Raw genomic sequence first — 24,774 nt, 5'->3', positions numbered from 1 at the left:
TGGCGTTCTCTGTCCTGACTCTTCTCTCACTGCCAAGTGGACTCTCTCTCTATTTGTTTCTCTCTCTCTCTCTCTCTCTCTCTCTCTCTCTCTCTCTCTCTCTCTCTCTCTCTCTCTCTCTCTCTCTCTCGCGGTCTCTCGCTCTCTTTCTCTCGCTCTAACTCTCTCTCTCGCTCTCTCTCTGTCTCTGCAACAAGTCGACATTCCGCAGTATAGCGCAGTACTAATGAGATCTTTAATTTCAGCACTGTGACCTTTATACTCACATCCCTTGCTTCCTTCAGAAGAAATTAACTAAACTCTCTCTCCGTCTATTTCTCTCTCTCTCACTCTCTCTTGCTCTCTCTCTCTCTATTGTTCCTCTTGCTCAATCTCGCTCACCCAAGGGTCTGTGCACTGTGACGGCGGCCTTCCTGCATTTCTTCTTCCTGGCGTCGTTCTGCTGGGTACTGACCGAGGCGTGGCAGTCTTACCTCGCCGTCATCGGCAAGATGAGGTCGCGCCTGATCCGCAAGCGTTTCCTGTGCCTCGGCTGGGGTAGGTGCACATGAACACGCACATGCACACACACACACACACACACACACACACAAACACACACACACACACACACGTACGGTTTCTGTTCTTTAGTCCACAAATCATACTTTCACTTTCCCTTGGCCTCATTTGTTTCGCCCAATTGCGTTAATGGAGGCGAGGAACTGTTAAACATTGTCTGATAAGGTATCAAATCAATGCTGTGCAGACTTGCCACTCTAACGAAACCGCTTTGGCTCTTCCAGTGTTTGGTTCCTCTGGCCTCCCCAGAAGCTCTGCAATAGCAAAGTAGGACTGCTGGATCCCAGATTATCAGTCTCTTAACATCAGTACTTTATCTTTCCTCCTTTATTGGTGACGTGAACCTGAATGGTGTCACACCATTCTCTTCCTGTCAAACCACAAGTATCCCTGTGTCCTGTCCTTTACGATCTCCCATCCGCCAGACTGAAGGAGAAAACGCATGGCTTTGTGAATTTTATAAATGCTACCATGATTACATCTCCATATTGGCAAGATCTCAAGGAGATATCCAATGGGATTGCACACACAAACACATATTGATCTATCCTGCCTATTTGATCCGGTCTTTGATGCCCTCCACTGATACAGAGGCAAGGGTACAGAATGTATTGAATGTTTAACAACCGCAAGACAATGAGATGGATGGAGATAGGTGGAGATAAAAAAGAGGGAGAGAGAGCCTGAGAAAGAAACAACGACAGAGGGAGAGAGGGGACATTTTTTCGAACACATTTTTACTTGATGTGTGGCACATAAATACATCACAAAAAGAATGAGGCAGTGAAGTGCTATCCTGGGGAGATTCTGGGGTTTGTACACTCTGACAGGTCAACCGTAAAGTGTCCAGTCTATTTGTGATTTCTCTAATCAACAAACTCCATCTGAAGGTGAACCGCCCTGGGGGGAGGCAGGCGGGGGGGTCGTTCAATATGAACACAGGGTCCAGTGACCGCTCACCCATGATTGTTTTTTGCTCGCTCTCCTCCATATTGACCCTATCGCAGCAAAGTGAAGATCAAAGTCACCATGAAACGATGCGTTCTGTCCAACCGTTACCTGTTGTATCAATGGGCTGCTGAATGAAATGCATATTGTCTGGGTATTACTTTGTTCTACACCCAATTAAGATGTGTGATATTGGGAGTCTACGATGGTGATGATATCATGACCAAGTTTCACTTCCAATCTGTGAAAAAACCTGAATGGAATTTTTTTTTAATTATTCTATGGAAATTGTAATTTATTACAATTTGTCCATCATATTACATTCTAGGGATGGCCTCTTTGAGAATTATGTAACAGCGGGACATACCATTGGGAAGATAGGGGAGCTAAATGAAATGATACCAGATAATTGCTTGGCTTCTAAAAGGAAAAGCCCATAAATTATACAATGTTTGTTTTGTGGCGGTTTGACTTACTCTTTTGTCTGCAATTGGCTGTGTTATGTTTTGTTTTGAATAAATGTCCTTATTGTTTGCTTAATAACCCCTTTGTGTAATGGCAGCTGCTCTATGCAATCATTTCCTGTTGGGAAACGTAAGAGGCGTAGAAAATCGGCATTTTTGCATAGGGAACCATTGGTTTAAGCGCGTAGATGCGTTACACGCGCTAAAGCAGCGCCAACGCACCTACGCGCAGAGTAAAAAATAATTAACTTTTTACGCTCCTACGCGTGACGCTTAGGAGCGTTAAAGATAGCCAATCAGCGTTGAGCTTGACCCGACGTGACTGGCAGAGAGACGGAGGCTGCACAGAAGCAGAAAGAAGATGGACGACCAAGTCATCGTTTCAGTGTGTGCTCGTCCTATCCTGTACGACACTACGTTTCCTTGACTCCCACAACAAATACAGCACAGCGATGGTTGTGATCTCAGCCATGTTTGTGGGGAAAAAGAAAAATAGCGGGGGAAAAATTAGTTTTGGGCGGGCTCATCTTGCTGCGTAGGCGCGTTTATCCATTTTTGTGACACACAATGATCAAGTGGCAGGTTAGGCGCGTTATGCGCGTAACGCGTTTGGGGTGGTCGTACCTTTAAGCTTGAAGGATTCACAATAACTTTGTTTGGCAGCATTGTGAAACCATTGAAGATGATCCCAAAAAGTAAAACGCAAACTGTGTCAACAGCAGCTGTCACTTGGTACCATTCGTACTGGTGAGAGATATTCTGCCTGCTGGTTCTTGTTATTACATTCTTTGCGGTTTGTCTATAAATCCTAAACGCCTGAGCCATTCACATGTATTTTACATCTTTAATGAGTCAAACCCCTCTACGGTCATCTTATCGATGCAGGAATTTGCCATGATGGGATGTGAGTACCGTGCGTAATCACACAGAACGGAGCTCTCCATTTCCACGGTGACTGGCAACTGTTTGATTTCGTAAAATGTATTACTATAATTACGATATATAATACTAGCTTATGTTATGTAACAGTAAATAAGGCTCCTATTTGCATATATTTTATAACAAATTGAATGCAGATGCTGCCATAATCTGTCGCGCATTTAGCGGAGGCGTGGGGAAACCCTGATAGGCCCGTTGATTATTTTCAAGCCCTTGAACCATACAGGGTCACAAAATAGGAGGAATCATCGGGCCGCGTGTATTAGAAATGTATCATATGTGTTTTGATGATCAGTTAACGTTGGGGTTGGCCTGACGAATAGGAATCAAACTATGCAAAACCTTTATCGGATACGCCCCTATTATATTTACAGTTACATTTTGGGGGATTTTGCTGATGCTTTTATCCAATGCAACCATTCATCTTGCTCAGGGACACCTCGACAGTCAGCTAGGAGGAGCCGGGGATTGAACTAGCAACCTTCCGTTTACCAGTCAACCCGCTCTACCTCCTACCTAAGCTCCTGCCAACCCTTATTACAGTCGGATGTGCTCTGAATTTGCAGCACCTGATGTATAAGAGGTTGCTGATTTTCATCAGAAACGCCTCATATCTAAAGTCTTTGATTGCGCACTTTTTTATTCCTCCCTATCTCTGTAATCATCGGTAACTACCCGTACTGGTGGCAGAAGTACTCTTTCTGTTCCCAGCCCTGTAGAGGGCAGTGGAATGTGCCACTGGGTCAGGTGAAGGCGTACCTTATTTTCATTAAACCTCAGGGCGTTGTCAGGTTTGAGGTGATCAACAATAATGAAGAGGGCTTCCTTTCCTGTAACGATACACGCCACGAGAAGCCACCGGCCGCACTACCGGTGTTGTCCTAGTGACCATTAATGAGCTGCTTACTCTCCAAATCCTCAATTTCTGTCTCGGTAAGTATTTACGACTGAGCTAACACTGCTCAGACCAAACGCTCATCTAGGTCTTCCCCCGGATTCCTTTGGAATCCCCCAAAAAACCCTCCTATAAAGTCAATATAATTTATCACATGTAAGAAAGGGGTTGCGCCGTAAAAGGTTTCGCATTAAAAAATGCAATAAAAACGGAGTGTGGTTTCTCCTGGTGAGGCAGAGGTGCAGTTGTGGCGCGTGTCAGACGGCGGGCGGAGGATCCATTCGTGGAAGATGTTTTCGCTGGGTGCTAACCCCAGGCTGGCAGCTTTATAGACGCAGACGTCAGTCTTTAATCACCGGAGCATTAGCCCTGATCAAACTGTGCTGAAATCCACGAAGACGGTACAGAGCGTGGTTAAAAACACATTGCGCACTCTTTTATTATTCCAGAGGTAAAGCTTATACTGCACAGTTCTCATAGCCCCCCCTTCACTCCCCCATTGCTCTGCTTCAATGATGCTCTCTCTGGCCCCGGTCCCGGCTCTGATGCAACCTTTGACCTGTTAAAGAACAGCCCGGTTCCACCGTTTTGGTGAATGAACATTAATAAAGCAGGAGAGTGGGCCCAAAAGCTCTCGCCTCCGCGTCGGGGTCCTGCCCTTCACGGTTTCCACCGTGGAAGGTACATTAGCCTCTAATCCAGGAGGAAATAGAAAAGCCACCAATGTGGTGAAAATGTCCCCGGAACAAAGACAGAATTGGCGCACCATCCTGAACAAGGTCTGATTGGTCAGTCTCATCTGGATTTACTTGCCACATCAAATTCAAATGATTAAAAAAAGAAAATAAATGAAAACATTGTCAGTATAAAAATGCTTGTCAGTTCATTGCTTACATTTTTGAAGAACAATCGCGCTGACGGTTCAATCTTCAAACTAAACTGAAACACAACAACAAACACAATTGAATAACTTTAACAAAAGGAATGCATGGATACGGACATCAATGACTTCAAGCGCACGACAGCACACTTTCAAGAGATACACTTCAGACGCACACCACAAACACTTTGAGAGAGAGAGAGAGAGAGAGAGAGAGAGAGAGAGAGAGAGAGAGAGAGAGAGAGAGAGAGAGAGAGAGAGAGAGAGAGAGAGAGAGAGAGAGAGAGAGAGAGAGAGAGAGAGAGGGGGGGCACATAATGTATTGAATGAACTCATACACTTACAGAAGCCATGATGCTGTCCTGGAAGCAGCCTGAAGCTGGATGGCTGGTTTAGGGGGAGTTGAGGGGGGGGATCAAACAGCTTATTCCTACCATATCCCTATTGCAATTTTCTTTCCCAAATTCTCTGATTGATATCAGTTGCCATAGCAACTGCCAAAATGGGTGTGTTCTACGAAGAGAGAAGTACAGACGTGTGTGTGTGTGTTTAAGTGAAACTTCCTACCCGTGGGTGAAATGGGCTTTGCCTTTGCCCCCCCCGCCGTCTTATTATTTAATGTTAATATGACTTTTTTTTTCTAATTGCATTTCATTTGTGGCCATAATCACAGTTTTGTTAATTGCATGCATATTTCAGAGCCAAGCTAGTTACGAACACAACCTCCCCCCCCTTTCGTTGGCACGTCCTCCACTGCACTCACTCACACTCTCTCACACCTAATGAAACGCATAAAGCAAACACGCAAACAGCCATCACACTGGCGCCGCACAAACGCAAACCGCTCGCGCACACACTTGCGCGCATATGCGCTGACGAAAGAGCCCAATTACCGTAATTAACTCTGTGTTGACCTACGCACCTATCTCCCGCCGCATAATATCGATGTTATTCTCATTCCTCAACCTGTGCTCTTAGAACCATACTCTCACAAACAAACCCCCCACGCATTCACAGGGGCTCTATCAGCCTGGGTTGAGGAGTGAAAACACTATGAAACAATACTCGATTTTACAAGGGAATTAGGCCGCATGTGTTACCGCCGGAAATATTTGTAAAACAGATAAGTAAAAGGGGAACAAACTTTGAGATAGGCCATGATGGTTTAAGGTGGTATTCTCATTAAGCGACTTGTAGAGCAGGGTTTCTTCTTTCAAACCCGACGGTCTTCAGCGTTTTGTGAGTGTCTGAAGGGGGAAAAGGGGAACATGCGACCGGGGGGTCAGCGTTACTGAAGACGCCTGCCGTGTTTGATGTCCCACATAACTGCTTCCTTTCATCCTCTGTTCTAATCCTGTTCTTAAATGCCTAATATGTGATTTTTCATTAATTGCTCTCTCTCTCTCTCGCTCTCGCTCTCGCTCTCTCTCTCTCTCTCTCTCTCTCTCTCTCTCTCTCTCTCTCTCTCTCTCTCTCTCTCTCTCTCTCTCTCTCTCTCTCTCTGTCTCTTGCAGGTCTCCCGGCCCTAGTAGTAGCAGTGTCGGTAGGCTTCACCAGAGCGAGAGGTTACGGCACAGCCAGCTAGTGAGTATAACTCTCTGCATCCCACGCTCGTTCACAGCAAGCTTTAAACTGAATCTCTGTTGACATTCTGATATTTTTCTGTTCTCTGAAGATTCGGTTTGTTTTTTTAAAGTTACCCGTGTGTGTAATTTAAGTTATGCAGTGCGGTTCACAACACTGGTTTCACAAAAGAGACAAAAAAGAAGGAAAATAGCCCGGAAAAAAACATTTATAAACTGGCAAAGGGGTTGGTAGTTTGGCGTTTGTCGCAGTCCTCGAGCATCCAAGACTATTGAGGATCCGAGTGGTTCAGCCACTTGGCTGAAAATATTGTATTTTGTGTGCTCAAACCTTTTCTGAAACATCTAAATATGAAAACAATATTTATTTTAGAGTGATTCCTCCACTCTACATTGCCATATCCGGCAATAGAATAATTCCCTTCTGAATCACTGAAAAAAAAGTAGTGTTTTCAGAAAGTGTTCTAAAGTTACGTTAATGTGATAATACACTATTATCTTCATCACTCTTTCACAAGCAGGAGCCATGGTTCCTGGTTTACATTTTTGACATATTTCATATTTTTCCGTCCATAACAAAAACAGAATTCTGTTATTTTCGTCCCCTTTACTTAAAAAAAATCACAAGTAAACATGTTGCTTGAATGCTTGTTTGTTCGCTCAAGTGCAGTATTTTGAACCTCCAAGACTGAAAATCACAACTAGAGAGGGTAAAATCTCGGTTTTACAAGACAAGCAATCAACTAATGCATTGGTTCTGATCCATGGCGTAAATATCTCCTGTGTGTGTGGTTGTGTGTGTGTTTTCAGTTGCTGGCTCTCCTTAGAGGGTGGTCTTCTCTATGCCTTTGTGGGACCAGCTGCTGTCATTGTACTGGTAAGTCTCTTTTCAATGTTCAGCCTCCCTGTCAGTTAAAGAATAATATAATTGTTTGTGAATCTTTTAATAATTCAGCAGTTTTCCGTCGCCTAAAGCCAAATGCGGAATCAAATGAACTGCACATAAAGATGAGTAAACAATGACAAATTATGATAGAGCAACAAGCACTCAATATGTTACAGTATTGAAACAGATCACATGTTATTTCATATTTTCAATGTAAGTGATGTTTACACATTGATAACTAGTTTTATGCTTGTGCGATGCTTGTTGGATTTATTTTAGAATGTAGCTGCAGGCATGTGTTTTTTGTGCATGTAAATCAACCTATTGTCAACCCTCCTATAGGGCACGGTAGTTTTCAATGTGTATCTTTTGGTATGCATAGCAATAAGACCACTTTCAACAGTTTTACAGACAATAACAGAACAATAATGGTAGTTGCTGGGACCAGTTATGGGCTACTGGGTTCACTAGTGGATCACACTGGTCCCCATTACTCCTTTGCCTAATGATGTGTACTGTTAATCAAAAAGAAATACACTGTCATACATCCTGATTTCTCATTTCTGTTCTTCCCTCGCTGACCTTCGTGATGACAAAACATTTGTTTAGTGACTTGGTCAACTTTTTAAACACCCCTTGTCCTCTCTGTGAATGCCACCTTTTAAATCATGAAAGAAAATAACATTTCCCTCATTAAATGGATGCATGTTCCATGGGCCAAATATTATCCCTGGCGTCCCTTCTAAGGTTGGGGAGGAATATTGACTTATGAGAGTTGTTCAGAATTAATGAAGTTTGAAGAACCACTTGTGGTGTGTGTGTGTGTGTGTGTGTGCGTGTGTGTGTGTGTGTGTGTGTGTGTGTGTGTGTGTGTGTGTGTGTGTGTGTGTGTGTGTGTGTGTGTGTGTGTGTGTGTGTGTGTGTGTGTGTGTGTGTGTGTGTGTGTGTAAAGAGTTCTAAAAAGCCTGTGTGTGTGTGTGTGTAGTGTACCCACCCCTACTTCATTCACACATATTGAAAAAAATAAAAAGAAACGTAGGTAATGAGGAGAGGACGTCACAGACCTTCCCTTAGGACCCTCGTCTAATTACTGAGTTTGGCCAAAAGCTGAACAGAGGGTGTCTGACTCAGAGGGAGAGAGAGAGAGAGAGAGAGAGAGAGAGAGAGAGAGAGAGAGAGAGAGAGAGAGAGAGAGAGAGAGAGAGAGAGAGAGAAAGCTTGACATGACTGACAGAGTGTCGATATGCTCAGTGGGAAAGCAGACGAATAGATCCACTGTCGGTGCTGTAGCCAATGCAGAGGAAAAAGGGTTTAAGGCTATAAGGGATCCCAATCAATCCAGTGAAAATGGATGGGAAGACGAGTCTCCTCAGTGTAGAATGAATAGCCAATGTAATGCATAGTAAGAGGCTGGCGTCAGGGGAAGAGACTGTTATTGAAAGGTAGGAGAATAGACCAACAGAACATCTTTGACGCGTTGGCGTGGGGCTTAACACACCAAGATAGAGATCGAGATTTAGAGTATATATGAATTATACCTGTAAAGGAGTATGAGGTCAGACAATTTGAATATTTTCTATCTGACAACAAATAACAGCAGCTCTCGGATGGGATGGATTTCTGAGCACTCAGAGGCAACAGGCTTTGGCACAGCTGTGTGTGTGTGTGTGTGTGTGTGTGTGTGTGTGTGTGTGTGTGTGTGTGTGTGTGTGTGTGTGTGTGTGTGTGTGTGTGTGTGTGTGTGTGTGTTTAATGGAATATGTAGCACTGGCTAACTGCGGACAAACTCTACTCTAACGCGAGCTCAGAGACTGAGCCTTGGCTTCATGTATGTTAAATGTAGCCTGTTGTCTGTAATACCATCGATGTTGGAAAAACATCTTACTCTCTCTCTCTCTCCCTCTCTTTCTGTTTCTCTCTGTCTATGTCTCGGGTGGTCTCTGGCTCGCTCTTTGTGTCCACCTTCTCTTCTCTCTCTCTCTCCCTCTCCCTCTCTCAGGTGAATATGCTGATTGGAATTGTGGTGTTCAATAAGCTCATGTCTCGGGACGGCATCTCGGACAAGTCTAAAAAGCAGCGGGCGGGGTGAGTTCATCTCCGTTCACTCGCAGTGCAAAACACCGTCCAAAGCAGAGTGTGAGAGATTGCCTCAGAAAGACGGATTATTACAGAAAGAAACCGTCCCTGTGAAATGAGCCAAATTACTTTCGAGAGGTCTCAAGAGACAGAGAGCGAGGAAGACGCGGCCACGGCCCCTGCATAGATACATCCACCACAGATTAGGCTGATACCTGCTTTTTTGGCAGGTGAAAAGTGTGCAATTTTGGCAAGAAAATCGTCCGACATCTGTCTCATTTAGCTGCCGGATGAATCCGAAGAGTTCGCTATGTCCCTCCTTAAGCAAACCGCTATGTCCCGCCCGCATATGTTTACCAGTTGATTATGTACATTCTCAGTGGCTCAGGGGCAGCTGCCCCGACGTAGGCTAATGTAATGGTTCTGTTAAATGTTGAGGATCCTTCAAATCAGAGACAGAAGGCGTGCTGATTGCATGTCGGTTAAACGGGAAGATTGTGTTTCATGATTGATTGTACACAATCAATGTGCAGATACAAGCAAACACACATTCGCACTACTGTTGGCATTGAGCAGAGAGAAGTTTGATATTGGAGAGAATTGAAGTGGGAACACCCTCTGAAGTTTGCAGAGAGGAGTTTTAATCAAAAGGTGTGTGTGCGTTTTGTGAGTGCGTGTGCGAACATACATAGATAGCACACAAAGGATGTGCTATCTTTAATAAATTCATGGGTGGTTAGAGAGTGAACAATCACCGCAATCTCATTGACAAAATCCCATTGTTAAATTTCCACGTGCGTTTGCTTTTATCTTTTATCTTTGGTCCCATTTTATCCAGGTTCTGCTAACTAATTCAAAAACCGAGGTTGTGCTTCAGCTAAATGTGTTGATGAGGGAGACTCTATTATCATGTGTTAGCCAGTAATGCAATTGAGTTCATTCATTACATGTAAAGGAGTAAATTGGCAAAGAATCTGAGATACGCATCTCATACACAACCCAGTCCCACAATCTTATCTTGACAACATTTCAGTTTCATGGTGGTGGACTAACACTTATCACTATCTTTATCCTCAGCGTATGGTCCACTTTTGACCAGAGCACAAGGCATGAACACGGAAAACACACACACGCACACACACAGTTACTCACACAAACCCCCCATATGTAAGACACGGGAGCCGTGGTCCCAGTTTTACTAACAGGACAGAAAATCATTAGCATAATGTATGTCCTTATGAAGCCATGGGGACATGTTCGGCGTAGTGGCAATGAGCTGTGATGGGACGCTAATGTAGCGTAGCATGTGCCCAGCCCCCCAACATTCTCCACTGGGGCGGTGTCTACAGATCCACACAGAGACACTTTTCTCTTGACCACCCTGGGAGGAGTTTAAGAATGAATAGGTCTCTTAACACTAACAGTAACCTATGTTTACGAGTCTTTGCATATATGTATCTCGCTAAAACAACAACAACAGAACATCTGCTGAACATGTTTCCCGAATATAATTATTTAAAATATCGTTTAAATGTGCACTGTAAATTATTTGATGTGAGAAAAACAATGATATTGTTCAGAATTAGATCCATCCACCAGTTTTTGTCTAATTACAATGTATACTCTAATTAGATTTATTTTAATAATTTTCACCTAATAACATACTGAGCTCACAGTTATTATGTAAAGTGTCATAAATTGCTATTTAACTTTAAAATGTTAATTTAACTAAACAATAATGACTCTTAATTATAACTTCACACAGACTCCCATGAATATATGTTTAAACGCGTCAAGATAATTTCAAACTGAAAATGCTGTGAGAAAAGCTGTATATAATGATCATTATCATGATTATGTTTTAAATTTCAATATGCTCTCAACTTTCACCCTTACCAAAGGCACTCTAAAGTGAGTGCCTTCGATTGTAGTGACCATAAATAAAAAAACATGCCTTTGCATGTTATTTAACTGACTCTCTCAAAAACGGTCAGGGATAATAACTTTTGGGGTTTTATTGTTTTATTTTATTGTTTTCAATTATAATCATATGCTCTGCAAACCATCTATTTGGGTTAACCCTTTGATTTTCACTTAAACTGCTGATGATGATGTTGACAATGGTGATGACAATGATGGTGACAACGATAATGATAAATGATACAAAATATTATCATTCCTAGTATTAATAATATCAGGCCTTTCAAAGCAAAGCCTCACTCCGAGACAGTGGTGAAAACCACTGAGAACATGAACGCAAACAAACGTTCTCACACACACACACAAACACACCCGGAGCCTACCACAGGGGAAGGGGGATGGATCAGCTCCCGTCTGTTTCTCTGTAGTCCATTAAATCCTCATTACCTCAACATACTGTAACAATGCTCAACAGTGTCCATCGCTCACTCTCTACTTAATCAACTGTGGGCGTAGCAGTTCACTGTGAACTTACCTGTTTCTTATTGTTTGCTGTTGGTCCGCTCTGTTTTTAATTTGGCTTTCTTTTTGCTTTCTTTGTCCCTTTTATTTATTTTGTCTTTGTCTTGTGCCCTCCCTTTCCCTTCCGCTGACTTCTTCTTCTCCTCCATTTGTCCCTGACTTCATTTTCACATGTTCTGAACCCTGGACCTCTGTCTGCTCCCCCACTCACATCTGTGTCTTTGTGTGTGTGTGCTTGTGTGTGTTTGTTGATGTGTGTGTGTGTGTGTGTGTGTGTGTGTGTGTGTGTGTGTGTGTGTGTGTGTGTGTGTGTGTGTGTGTGTGTGTATGTTTGTGTGTGTCTGCGTGTGAGTGTGTGATGTGTGTGTAAATGTGTATGTCTGTTTTAATGTTTGGGCACCTGTGTTTTCGGTGGAATATGTGTGACTGCAAATGCATGTGGCTGTGATTGTATATTCCTGTGTGTGTGTGGGTGTGGGTGTGCGTGTGCGTGTGCGTGTCCCAAAGTGTCCCGGTGGAGGCACGTAACCGGCTGCTGCTGAAATGCTCCAAGTGTGGCGTGATCTCAAGCACCGCCATGTCCAGCTCCACCGCCAGCGGCGCCATGTTAGTCTCTCTACCATGCTCCATTCTCTGTCACATTCACACTCTCACTCTACCTACACTCCCTATTTTCTTCTTCTCTATCTCTCAATGTATCTCTCACAGTCTCTCTGCCCCGATAACTTTCTCTCCTCTCTCTATCCTTCTCTCTCTCTCTCATTGCATTTATGTCTCTCTCTCTCTCTCTCTCTCTCTCTCTCTCTCTCTCTCTCTCTCTCTCTCTCTCTCTCTCTCTCTCTCATTGCATATATGTCACTCTATTGTGAACCTTATGGTAAGAAAGGAGAGGGTATCCTCTTCCTTCTTACCTCTTTCTGTTCTTCTCATTCTTGTTCTTATCAACCCACTCTCTGTCTCATTCTCACTGTCCGGATTGGATGACTCAGGATGACGGACATTAAAACTAACCAATGACAAAGCAACATCAACTACCACAACAACAACAAAGAAAAAAAAAATGCCCAAAAGCCATTAACAAAATGGAAATGAATCTATACCTGGTGCTCGATGCTAATGTCCTACATATTCACGGAGAATACAGGTGTGAATTGCTAATCATAATGAATGCACCCTCCATGAGCTGATGAACTCACCAAGTGCGATAAGACACAGGCTCACGTACGCCCTGGCCATCTATAATGTATAATAATGTTTACATTAAAAACCATTACGATGGGCCGGTAATTATCTTAATGACAATCCAGGTTGATGTATAAACCGTCACGGTAATTGGATGTGTGTGTCAACGTTTAGATTGACATTGCAATTGCATTCTTCAAATCCGGCTGCGAGTCCACAGTCCATTGTAGGAAATAGGGCTTTCAGAGTCTTTGCCCTGGGGTTATGGCACATATATATGTCAATAGGCAGTACACTTTTGAGTTTCTGACGACTCTAATGCTAAATGCTACGATTATTGAGGGTAAAATCGCTTAATGGAGCTGAGAAACCCTCTTTAGCGTAATTTGTAGAAGAAAAATAGGTTAGCCCTTCCAAATTCCGACAGTCTGCAAGACAGAGTCTCGAAAACACAAAGACACAATCTTGATCGATGCTCAAACGGGATCGCATCTGCGACCCGAGAAAAAAAGAATCAGACAAAAAAAACACATGGAAGTGCTTTCTTTCTTCCAGGCGGTGATCTTTTCTGACAGGAAGTCTTGGAGGCAAAGCGTTTACCGCCGATGGTGTTCATTATTCAATGTGATGGCTGGGAAGTTGTTAAAATGCCAGCACCTTATTAGAAAAGGGTGCTTCAAAATGCGTACGCTATAAAGCGAGACCCGGGCGGCAAATTATGGAGAACACAGCCATGCCGTAGTTGAAGCCCACTAAATAATGCAGAGTAAAAAATGATGTGGCAGGAAGCCATAGGAAGTAAAGTGAACCCGATAATAAAAAAAAAAGCGGGATTTTGGGGGAGCTCATATTTCTCGATAAACAGACCACCACTGTAAGGTTCGGGCTCTCTTATGGGCCGTTGAAACGTCACGTAAAAAAGCCCCACAATTAGACCGTATATGTGAAATTTAGCAATTGTAGGAGCACTCACTTGCTCCAGCTGACACTTATTGCTGATGACTTTCTTCCACAGGGTTTGGTCAGGCTAGAGAAGTGGCTTTGTGGGCTAGGGTGGTTCATCTCCCGGGCAAAAGGTTTCCCCCCTCCTAGGAGGGACAGCTCAGACCTTGCCTGTGTTTCACCATCTCACCACCGTGACAAAAGACACAACAACAATTTCACATTGACGCAGATAACGGTTAACGACTTTAACAAGTCGACCTTCTCCTCCGCGACGCGAACCGTTGTCTGAACCCGTTTCCCGGGGAATCCCCTTTATTGAATCAAGCAGCGGCTATAGCGAGCTCAGCGGCGCCGGCGTTGAATAAATACCCAGGAACAATGGGCGTCTCAACTGCGACCACGGATTAGCAACTTTGGACCGCCTGAGTCAGCCCATTACAGGCCGCCTCGGCGGGAACGCCGCGTCCGGACAGAGCTGTCCTCTCACCCTGGGGCGGCTGACAGCCATGAGGGCCCATATGTGATCAAAGCAGCGTGAAACCTTTTTAAATTGGTGTCTGACTCCATTGGTTACACACGCGTACAATTTCACACGTCAGGCACCTCCTTGTCAGCGACTCGTATGACGGGCAGGCTGGGGGGGGTGGGGGGGGTTGTAGGGGTTGTCAGGGTTTGGGGGGGGGGGGGGGGGGGGTGTGACGCCTCAACCCGCCATCACGCTGTGCATGGTCCATGGCGTGCGCTGCCAATGCCAGCGTATAATTGCGGTGAGGGGGAGTGAGTGAATATTAGATTTAACGTGATCCTCCATGTGTCAGTCAAGTGTCAGAGCCCGGGCCCACCCACTGAGAGCCCCCTGTCTGCCACCTGTGAAGGTATATGAAACTGGTCAATTAAAATATTGGAACAAGGGGGTCCCGAATTGAAACCTGCCCCCCCCCCCTCACACTTTCCCCCTGTTCCTTCCACCCTCCCTCCCTCCCTCCCTCCCTCCCTCCCTCCCTCCCTCCCTCCCTCTGCCGTCCTCCCCCTCTTCTCATCCCCTCTCCTCTGTTTTGCCTCTCTCTCTCTCTCTCTCCCTCTGTGTCTCGATGGCGCTCTCTCTCCCTCCAGGGCCTCTCTGTGGAGCTCCTGTGTAGTTCTGCCTCTGCTGGCGTTGACCTGGATGTCTGCAGTGCTGGCCATCACTGACCGGCGCTCCACGCTGTTCCAGGTGCTGAGTCTTTCCCTCACCTGCTACTGTTCCTTTATACCTTTTATCTATGTATATGTATTTGTTTTGGCCTCGGGCATAAAAGCTGCCTACCACACCGTGAACGTTTTAAGGATTTTCCCCTTAATGCTCTGTTAACCATAATTGTACGATAGTATTTTCCTGTGGTTCAACATTCAGCCACCTGTGTGCAATGGTGACCCCTGACCGGTGTGTTACTTTGTTTCACGTGTTGGGGGGGGGGTCTTTGTTTCACCGCAGGTCCTCTTTGCGGTGTTCGATTCAGTGCAAGGCTTCGTCATCATCACCGTTCACTGTGCCATGCGCCGAGAGGTAGGTCCACCTTTCGGCTTCTCTCTCTCTCTCTCTCTCTCTCTCATCCACCTACACAAAGCGGCAAAGGGACGTGGTTTGGGTTCACTGCGTGCCACTCTCCAGGAAAATGTTGAGAGTCATGACGGAGTTAGAGCGAGAGAGAGGGAGGACGAGAGCTAGAGAACGAGAGAGAGATGAAGAGAGTGACAGAACGAGAGAGAGAGAGAGAGAGAGAGAGAGAGGGAGGTGAAGAGAGATGAAGAGAGTGACGGAATGAGAGAGAGAGAGAGAGAGAGAGAGAGGGAGAGGGAGGGAGAGAGAGAGGGAGAGAGAGGGAGAGGGAGAGAGAGAGGCGGAGGATCAGACAAGACAGAAGGATTACTGCAGCGCTCCGTGTGTGTGATGGTGTGCGTCTCAGGGATGCGTCGCGGCTTCTGTTGCGCCCGCATTGTCCGGCCGATCTGAGGCAGCTTTGAAGAGATTACCGGCGACGCTCCATGGAATAAGATGATAAGTCCCGCTCTAATGCCCCATACCCCCCTCTGCGCTCTCAATTACCATGGGAAGCCCCACCTCCCTCCCCCACCTCCCCCTCAAACACATACACAACACACACACACAGACGCTCACGCAAGCACCAGCACGCACACACACACACACACACACACACAAACACACACGCAGGCAAATGCACGCACGCAAACGCACAAATACACACACGTACACCCACACACATACGCACACACACACACACACACACACACACACACACAGGATGTCTGGCAGGCTGTAGTTTAAATTCATGAGACCTTGATTCAGAGGACAGGCGCCGCCGCAGACATAGTGAAGACAACACAGAGATGCTTGCCACACGCCCGTCGCACAATCACGTGCACACGCACACACAACAGCACGCACACACTAGCGCTTGTTCACATGCACACACAACAACAAGCCCACAACAGTAGGCAGACACCAGCACACATTCACACGCGCAAACAACAACACGCACACAACAGCACGTACACAACAGCACATGGTCCCACGCACATAAAACAGCAGGAACACACCAGCACACGATCCCACGCACACATAACAACACACACACAACAGCACGTATACACCAGCACATGTTCACACGCGCATGCAACAACACTCACACACGAGCCGTTACAGCACGCACATGAAAGCTTGTTCACATCGCACACACCATAGCACGCACACACAAGCGCAGGATTATATACGCACACAACATTATGAACACACAAGCGCACGCTTACATGTACACACAACAGTAAGCAAACATGAGCACGAACACATACAACAGCACACACACACAAGCGCATGATAACATGTACGCAAAACAGCACGCATATACAAGCAAACATTCCCATGCACACATTAGTACACAATCACAGGCACGCTCAGTAGTTCACACACTCACACAAACACGCACAAAAGCAACAAGTACATACTCACAAAACCCTGGAAAGGCAAAGGCATATTTGCACATGCACACACACAGTCAGTACGTCTCTTAATGCCTTGAACACTAAAGGAAAACCAACCCCTACAACCACAGAGAAGGATTGCTGTGCAAATACACGAAGCCTAATCTCATGGATGTGAATGGATGACATGCAAGAGGCGTTTTACAGTGCAGACACTTTGAGACGGTTACCTATTTTTAATGGAGACAGGGCACATGTTTGAGTACAAAGTAATGTGTGAGTGCAAAGTAAGAGAGAAAGGGAGCCAGAGTATTCTCATGGGGCTGTATGACCCTTTTAGGACACTGTGACAGTGGGCCCCACTTGGGGTCCCCTGATACACGTATGGAATTGCAGGAGATTACTGACATATCTCACACATATATGCTAAAGATATAGCTATTGATGATCCATTTTAACAAACCAACTCTTTTTTTGAAGGTCTCATAGACGTCCTGTTTCTTAAACTAACAAACCTATTTTCATGATGCATAACCACAATCATACTTTTACTAATCACTTAGGTTGGAGTAGAGCGACACGGTTCACGTGTCGCTGACATTGCAGGGCGGATGCTGATTGGGTAAAAACAGTTTGAGTGGAAACGCATGCACTTTAGTTAAAGTTGGGGTCGCAACACTTTCAGAGTTTGATATGGTGGTCATGGGGCAAAAGGTTGGGAAACAATGCCGTTGAACAAACAAAGCATTGTTTCTGCTATGAGTTCCCTGCTGTAGCCATTGCTCAGACAAGATGTGGATAAGCCCCACTCAGGAGAAAGAGTTACAATGAGAGAACGCTAAAAGAATAGCAAGAATGAGACAGATTGAGAGCAGACAGAGAGAGAGGGTTGTGAGTGGTAGGATGATGTATCTCCTGTTGAGAAGTTTGAGCAGCAATGAATATAATTGCAGAGGAGTTGAAAATAATGGGTAAGGAAACATCAATATATATGGGGAGGCTCTTCACTTTGAAATGAGTACACAAGGACACTGACACACACACGCGCCGACACACACATGCACAGAGATACATACAGTACACACACACACACCGAGACACACAAACACAGAGACACACACACAAAGAGAGGGAGACACACACTCAAACACAAAGAGAAGAACAGGAGCCCGGTGCCAAAGAGAATAAGTACGGACATTGAATCGGAAAAAGCTGAATAAAGAACAAAATAAAATAGTCTGTGCAATATCTATGAGCGATACAGACACTATTCCCATCTTGAACGTAGCAGTCCACACACACACACACACACACACACACACACACACACACACACACACACACACACACACACACACACACACACACACACACACACAGACGCCACCACCCGCCATGAGGTAGAGATGGATTTTCCTTCGCCACGCCTCGCTCTGTATTGTACTGTGTCTCTCTCGCCCTCTGCTTCTGTTTATCTGTGTCTCTCGTTCTCTTTCAATTCAAATGAGATGAACGCTTTTCAACAAAAACGTTTTAATTTAACAATACAAGAAAGTCATAGAGATGTGAAGAGGAGTAGAGGAAAGGCAGAATGGAGGACCTAACTCACTTCATGCTTTATTCTCTTAGGCTTGGAAATGCATTTACATATTTAGCAGCTTGTAAGGCCCTGGTTGTTTTTTTCTCCAAATAAATGTTGCATTTGCGTTTGCTCATAGAGTGTACAGATTTATCTGTAATTATGATTTATATTGGGCAGGAGCTTGGTCCTTATGTGCTTAAGTGTAGCTCTGTCTCCTCCTCATTCTGTGGGGCAGCGTTGACACAGAAGCCTGTCCTCTCTGGGCTGGAGCTGCATGTGTCCGTGAGGCTCTATGGCAAGGCTATGGTCACTGAGTCGGTACACAGTTGATGTCTTCCAGTTTCTGATCAGTAGCGGTGGTCAGATGGTCTTCACATGAACTCTGTTCAGAGGCAAATGCCCTTGACCTAACATAACATCACATCGGGTGTGTCTCAATCTCTCTCTCTCTCTCTCTCTCTCTCTCTCTCTCTCTCTCTCTCTCTCTCTCTCTCTCTTTCTCTCTCTCTCTCTCTCTCTCTCTCTCTCTCTCTCTCTCTCTCTGTCTAGTTTTCTCTACCTCTCTATATTTGTATCCCTGTTCATGATGGTAAAGATAGACTTAGTTGACTTTGAGCAAAGCAAAAATATCCAGTTGAATTTGGGCAAAGCAAAAACATCAATATGAGAATAAGCGAAACTCTATCGGTAATGCAAAGCCATGAAGTGTGTGTGTGTGTGTGTGTTGGGGGTGGTCGCACGTGTGTCTTATTTCCACAGCGAGTCACGTTGTTGGACAAAAAAACCAAGCAAATACAAAGAAATAATTACATATATTTCATAGGATGGCTCAGTGTGATGGCGTTTACTTACCGACTTCTTGCGTTTTGTGTGTAATTGAAAGTCCCCTCCACCGCTTATTTCTAGAGCCGGGATCTCCTACCTTTGAAGGGCCGCTCTTGCTCTGCAAAATGGGAAATATTTGCATGCACTGTATGTATTTATGTATAAGATATGATTGCGTAGAGGCACTGTTTTATTCATTTATTTTCTAAGTGTCATATTTGCATATGCACATCCAATATGTCCACCACAATGTTTTGGTGGTGGATCTTTAAATCTTATACAAATATATAATACAATCTATGAATACATATTTATAACTAAATTATGCACAACTTACCACTCTTTAAAAACTATTTTGTCCAGAAGTAACTATGGCACTTCGGTCATAAAGAATAACAGAAATGTAAACCAAAACATAAGTTTTCAGCGGAAAATTTTCCACTTTTGGCTTAACTTTGCGTGTAGTGAGGGTGGAATTTATGCATGCATGAATTGCTCTGAATTGCCAATATATAAACCGGTTGTCATTTAACAAATAAACAGTAGACTTTCCCCGACTCATTGTGTAGAACAGCCTGTGGGCGGATTTATTTTATATTTGAACCAGTCCAGAAAAAAGAAGAAAGTGAGGTCGGTGAAGTGTGGATAATGGCAACAATGTCTGTCCTGTCTGTTCATAGTGAATGTTTATTTATAATTTGAACTATTAGCTCTTGATTTTAATTATCTCAAACCCATTGCTCCCAATGCAGAAGCTCGAGCAGGCTGCAGTTCACTTATGGCCCAACGAGGGCAGTAATGAGTAAATATTTGTCTCCTTCTTCCAGGCCATTTCTTTCAAATCCTTCACACTTTTTGTTCTCCCTTCCCAACAGGTGCAGGACGCGGTGCGCTGTCGGATGGGCGGATGCAAAGACGACAGCGAGAACTCGCCGGACTCCTGCAAGAACGGACAGGTGCAGATCATGGTGAATAGCATTTCATTTCATCCAGCGTTTCAGTTCCATCCGTCCCACTCCCGTCCTCTGAATCCAGAGGACCACCGCGGTCCTGGCCGGGGAGGAAGAGCGTTTGCCCGACAGATGAAATGTTTCCCTGCACGGCCTTGATGCCTGGACTGAAGTCTTCTTAACGAACACATGCCCCCTCCACCAACTCTGCCCATTTTATTTCCTTTGAAAGCCTTTTCATTATTCTTGTTTCGCCTTCGTGCCGTTTCGCCTCAGAGGTTGTTTTTCAATATCCTGCTTTGTGTCTAAAGGAGTTTTATCATTATTTTTATATTCCAGCCTGCAACCGACTACAGTATTACTGCCGCAGTAATATAATGTTAATAGTTGATGACGGCTCTTGAAAGGAAATGGAAAAAGGTTAAGACAATAACACACTTGACGACATTCCGCTGTGTAAGCTTCCCAGAGGAAAGAAACGTCTGGAAGCTTTAATGGAAGGCGGCATAATGGTGTCTACCTTTGTTTCCTGCTCATTATCGGGTAAAAAAAAAAACAGCCCTCCATTTTGGCTTCTTTCAAACTACACCGCATTATAATAGAAGGAGTGCAGGCCCCACGTAACGTTATTATAATCCCCCTTCCCAGAAAAAACAAGTGACTAATAGAACAATAAATCATCGCTGCTTGAACCAGCCTTCGCCACAATGTCAGCGCGGTCACCTCCGCCGCGGCACCGAGCATGACTTGCGGCCCTGAAGGTTCCCTGTTGTTAGCGGTGTTTGGTGCACCGTGACCTGCCTTCACAATAAGAGTCACGGGCCCCTAAACACACCTCCTTAAATGGAGATTTAGATTCCGGAACCTGTTCGGGTGAGCTTTTATTATTTATGTCTGTTATATATGTATGTATATACATATTTTCTCGTTCACCGGGCAACTTTGATACACTGCCAAGGCGAGCGGATTACATAAGCAGCCTTCCACCTGTGTTGATATTTACAGTAGAGCGTTGCAAGTAGCGTATTATTTGCTGTTTTGGAGGGCTTTTTTGTGGGTCAGCAGCCGCTATTATTATTATTATTATCATGAGGCAGTCTGTTGTGTCCTGCTTTTATTTACGTATGTATAGTGGACCTTTATTTTGAGGAGGAAAGTGAGGCCGTATCTTTGGATACACACCTGGCAGAGCATTGCGGTGGCTTAGTTCTGCTGCGTCACCTTGGTATCCATAATCACAGTAAAAGGATCACCACGAGCAGTTTACTCTCCCTCTCCACACAACAAAGTCCTCCTCGGTAATTGAGAACCCTATTTCGACGTGCTGATGGAGACGTCATTAATCCCGCCAACCCGAAAGGGAAATAAAAAAGAAAGAACAGGAAGTTAGCGTCCTCGCGCTATTTTCCGTTCTTCTCCCATTAAAAGCGCTTTTAAAAGAAACCTTCCCCACCTCATCCTCACCACTCTGCTTCTCTCCATCTCACCCCCCGCCGTCCATCCACCTCCACCCACAACACCACCACCACCACCACCACCACGGTCAGAAGTGTCCCAACGTCAGCTACTGTGGCCAGCAGTGCGGCTCGCTACGCTACGGCACCGCCGCGACCCCGTGCCAGCCCATGTCCTGCCACCAGTCGACGCCCCACCCGTCCCCCGTGGGCCCCCCGGGTTGCCGGCACGGGTGCCAGCAGGCCTGCCTCCACAGCCTGCCCCACCTCAACCACAACCACAACCGCCTCCACGAGCACAGCGCCGTGCTGAGCTCCGACTTCCACAGCCTCGCCCTCATGAACCATAACCACACCCACAGCCACCACAGCAGCCAATCAGTACGTTGCGTAGACCGTAGACGGAGCAGTGTCTGTGTTGTAGCCTGTGATATCTGTTAACACAAAAAGGTGCACCGTTTGATAATGCTGAAAAGTTGGGTTATCATTGTCCGAATCTTGATTGATTTATTCATGATTGGATTGATCACATATTGCACCGATAATAGTGATTGTTATTATATAACTATAAGGTATAACTGTAATAGTCTAATTGTGAAAGTTAACTATTATTGTTAAATCATTACAGTGGCAAAATCGTTAAAATGTAGTGCAGAGTTTATAGGGTATCTGAGGTTGGATTTTATGTGTTGACTTTATGTTTGTTTAGATTTTTTATTTTTGTTGTATTTATTTTAGCACTAAAAGCTAGCATGAATTATTCAGTGCGCAGCTCGGAACATGGCTTCTGGTGAGGCCTGTTCCCAAAGTCAATAGTGCTGCGCCAGCCCCACAACACCGCAGTGGTCTCTATATTATTAGCGTGACCCATGGTTTGCCGCGCTGTGCTTACCCTTGAATGCGGGGACAAAGAGCGCTTGTAATGGTCGAAAATCTCGATGATTCTTTTTCTTTATTTCTCTATTTAAATATGACAGGGGTCGAGGGGGAAGGGCTGTTGTGATGTGGGGAAGAAAGATGTGTGTGTGTGTGTGTGTGTGTGTGTGTGTGTGTGTGTGTGTGTGTGTGTGTGTGTGTGTGTGTGTGTGTGTGTGTGTGTGTGTGTGTGTGTGTGCTGTGGGTGATGAGCTTACCCTCCTTTGAGACCTTTCCATTCTCATTCTCCCGCTCTCGTCTTCAACCCCCCCCCCCCCCTCCTCCCCCATCTCCTCTTTCTTCTCTCCCGGAGACTCTGCTCCCTCCTTCAACTGTTGGGGAGGAAAGACAACAAATTATAATACACACTGGTGTTCATTATCCAGACTAAACTCTTTTGTTGTCGAAGGATACAATGAGGGCCAACGAGGAGACGAGCCACATCGCGCTTCACCTCATTTAGTCATTGTGACTCACATGAGATTTTTGTGGTATTTTTCTTCTTCTCTTTTTTTTATCCGCCTAGGGACAAAATCGAGAAACATAAATAAATAAATGACGGAAAAAAGTTGTGCTTCAGCGGGGCAGCGGGGAGAGAATAGTTTCACTGGTGCGTCAAACGCCGCGGCTCGTTTGTATACGGTCGGCATCCAGATGATTTGTTGAGGCTGGGCGTACGCAACGTGTCACCATGCTAACAGATCGTAGACTTTTCATGGTCGGTTGTATCGGGGAAGTTAACATTGACTGGGCTGCCTGTGTACCAGGGATGGAAATTAACACCCGCCACACGCCATTTGCGGGTGGATTTGTATGGTGGCGGGTGAATTGTGTCACTTCACCCGCCACTGTGGCGGGTAATACTTTCCAGTCAGGTCCGATCAAATTTGCATATCTAATACATTCGTTATACGGCGCTGCACAGTTCCACAACCATTACTGTCAACATCCGGGCCCCTTCTTCCTCTACGCCTCTTTTGCTGAACTGCGACCGTCAATATCCGGGATAATATCGGTAACAGGGCTCTCAAGTCTCACGCGTTCGGCGTGAGACACACGCAATTCAACCCATGCACACGCTCACACGCCACACGGTAGGGTAACCAGACGTCCTCTTTTGCCCGGACATGCCCTCTTTTTGACACACTTTTAAAAAATGTGTGTCGGAATTTCAAAATCGTCCGGGATTTTATTAAAGCCTCATATATGTTCACATTGAATTTGAGTTGCGTTTCTCTGGGTCGTTCACAAACTAGTTAGGCTACGCCCTCCCCTACTCAGTTCTGTTCGCTTCGCATTGGTGGAAGTGAGTAGGGGGAGTGGTTAAGTAGAGCCTTCAGATTGGACGGTTTGACCTACTCAGTTGCCGTCGTGTTTTGTATTTATTATTTTACCATTATTGTTTTAAAGGGTCAAACATTAACAAATTTCTCCTACAGGGGATTGATAAAGTTCTATCTATTGAACAGAAAGAAACACTTGGTCCTACTTTACACACTTTACCACAGCATTGGCCTACTGAATGCCACAGATATATTTTCAGCATTGGACTAAATGCCACACATATTTTCTTCTGAATATTAGTGTTAAGGGCATATAATGCTTACTATCATACGTTAGTTACCATGTCTGTGTGGACACATTTGTATGCAGTCACATGTAAACACAAAAAAACAAATGTTCCTATTGACTTATGATGGTGTAGCCATGCATGTTGTTTTATTATTAATATGTCAATTCGTTTTTTAATGAAAATACTTTGTATAGATGAATTATCCCCAAACTTGTCATCGTAACACCAACTGATCTGTATGAAAAACACTTTTCTTATCTATTGTTACTATTATATTGTTTAAAATGTACGCATATATTAAAAAATATATAGCGTATAAAAAGTGGCTGGTAAAAAAGAGGAGTGGCTGGTAGATTTTTAAATCTACCTGCCACAGTGGCTGGTGGGCAAAAAAGTTAATTTCCATCTCTGCTGTGTACATATGTATGACCATGCATTGATCTCACCGCTACTCTGGCATCTGACATGCTGTTGCTGTTGTAAGGGAAGCAGATACAAAACACACACAAAATACCTTTAATGTGTCTTTTCTGTCTTCTCAAACTCTTCTCTCAGACGGACTTTGAGAAAGACGTTGACCTGGCGTGTCAAACAGGTAAGCGCCTACTCATTCCACCTCTCTCTCCCACTCACTCTCTTCCTATTGCTCTTTCTCTCTCTCGCTCTTGCTCTCCCTCGTTCACACCTAGCTTTCG

At 44.8% G+C, this 24,774-nt stretch overlaps 1 protein-coding gene across 17 annotated transcripts in view; it reads left to right on the top strand.

Moving 5' to 3' along the window:
• The window catches only part of adgrb2 (adhesion G protein-coupled receptor B2), a 194,900-nt gene that overhangs the window by 149,316 nt on the left and 20,810 nt on the right, over positions 1-24,774 (top strand). For 12 of the 17 annotated variants that reach the window (XR_003974575.1, XR_003974577.1, XR_003974576.1 and 9 more), the window contains 10 exons: positions 387-537; positions 6,202-6,271; positions 7,081-7,147; positions 9,156-9,241; positions 12,182-12,280; positions 14,915-15,014; positions 15,276-15,347; positions 20,063-20,155; positions 21,685-21,972; positions 24,635-24,674. Coding sequence is in view for 14 of the 17 variants with exons in the window: in XM_030347505.1 (XP_030203365.1) it covers positions 387-537; positions 6,202-6,271; positions 7,081-7,147; positions 9,156-9,241; positions 12,182-12,280; positions 14,915-15,014; positions 15,276-15,347; positions 20,063-20,155; positions 21,685-21,972; positions 24,635-24,674 (1,066 nt within the window). In the remaining 3 variants the exon portion in view is untranslated. The remainder of the gene's footprint in view (positions 1-386; positions 538-6,201; positions 6,272-7,080; positions 7,148-9,155; positions 9,242-12,181; positions 12,281-14,914; positions 15,015-15,275; positions 15,348-20,062; positions 20,156-21,684; positions 21,973-24,634; positions 24,675-24,774) is intronic. The other 5 variants (XM_030347511.1, XM_030347509.1, XM_030347510.1 and 2 more) reach the window with 3 other exon arrangements.

Source organism: Gadus morhua, chromosome 22 (genome assembly GCF_902167405.1).
Source record: "Gadus morhua chromosome 22, gadMor3.0, whole genome shotgun sequence".
In the NCBI taxonomy this organism is placed as follows: Eukaryota; Metazoa; Chordata; class Actinopteri; order Gadiformes; family Gadidae; genus Gadus; species Gadus morhua.
This window is presented reverse-complemented; position numbering and strand designations above follow the sequence as displayed.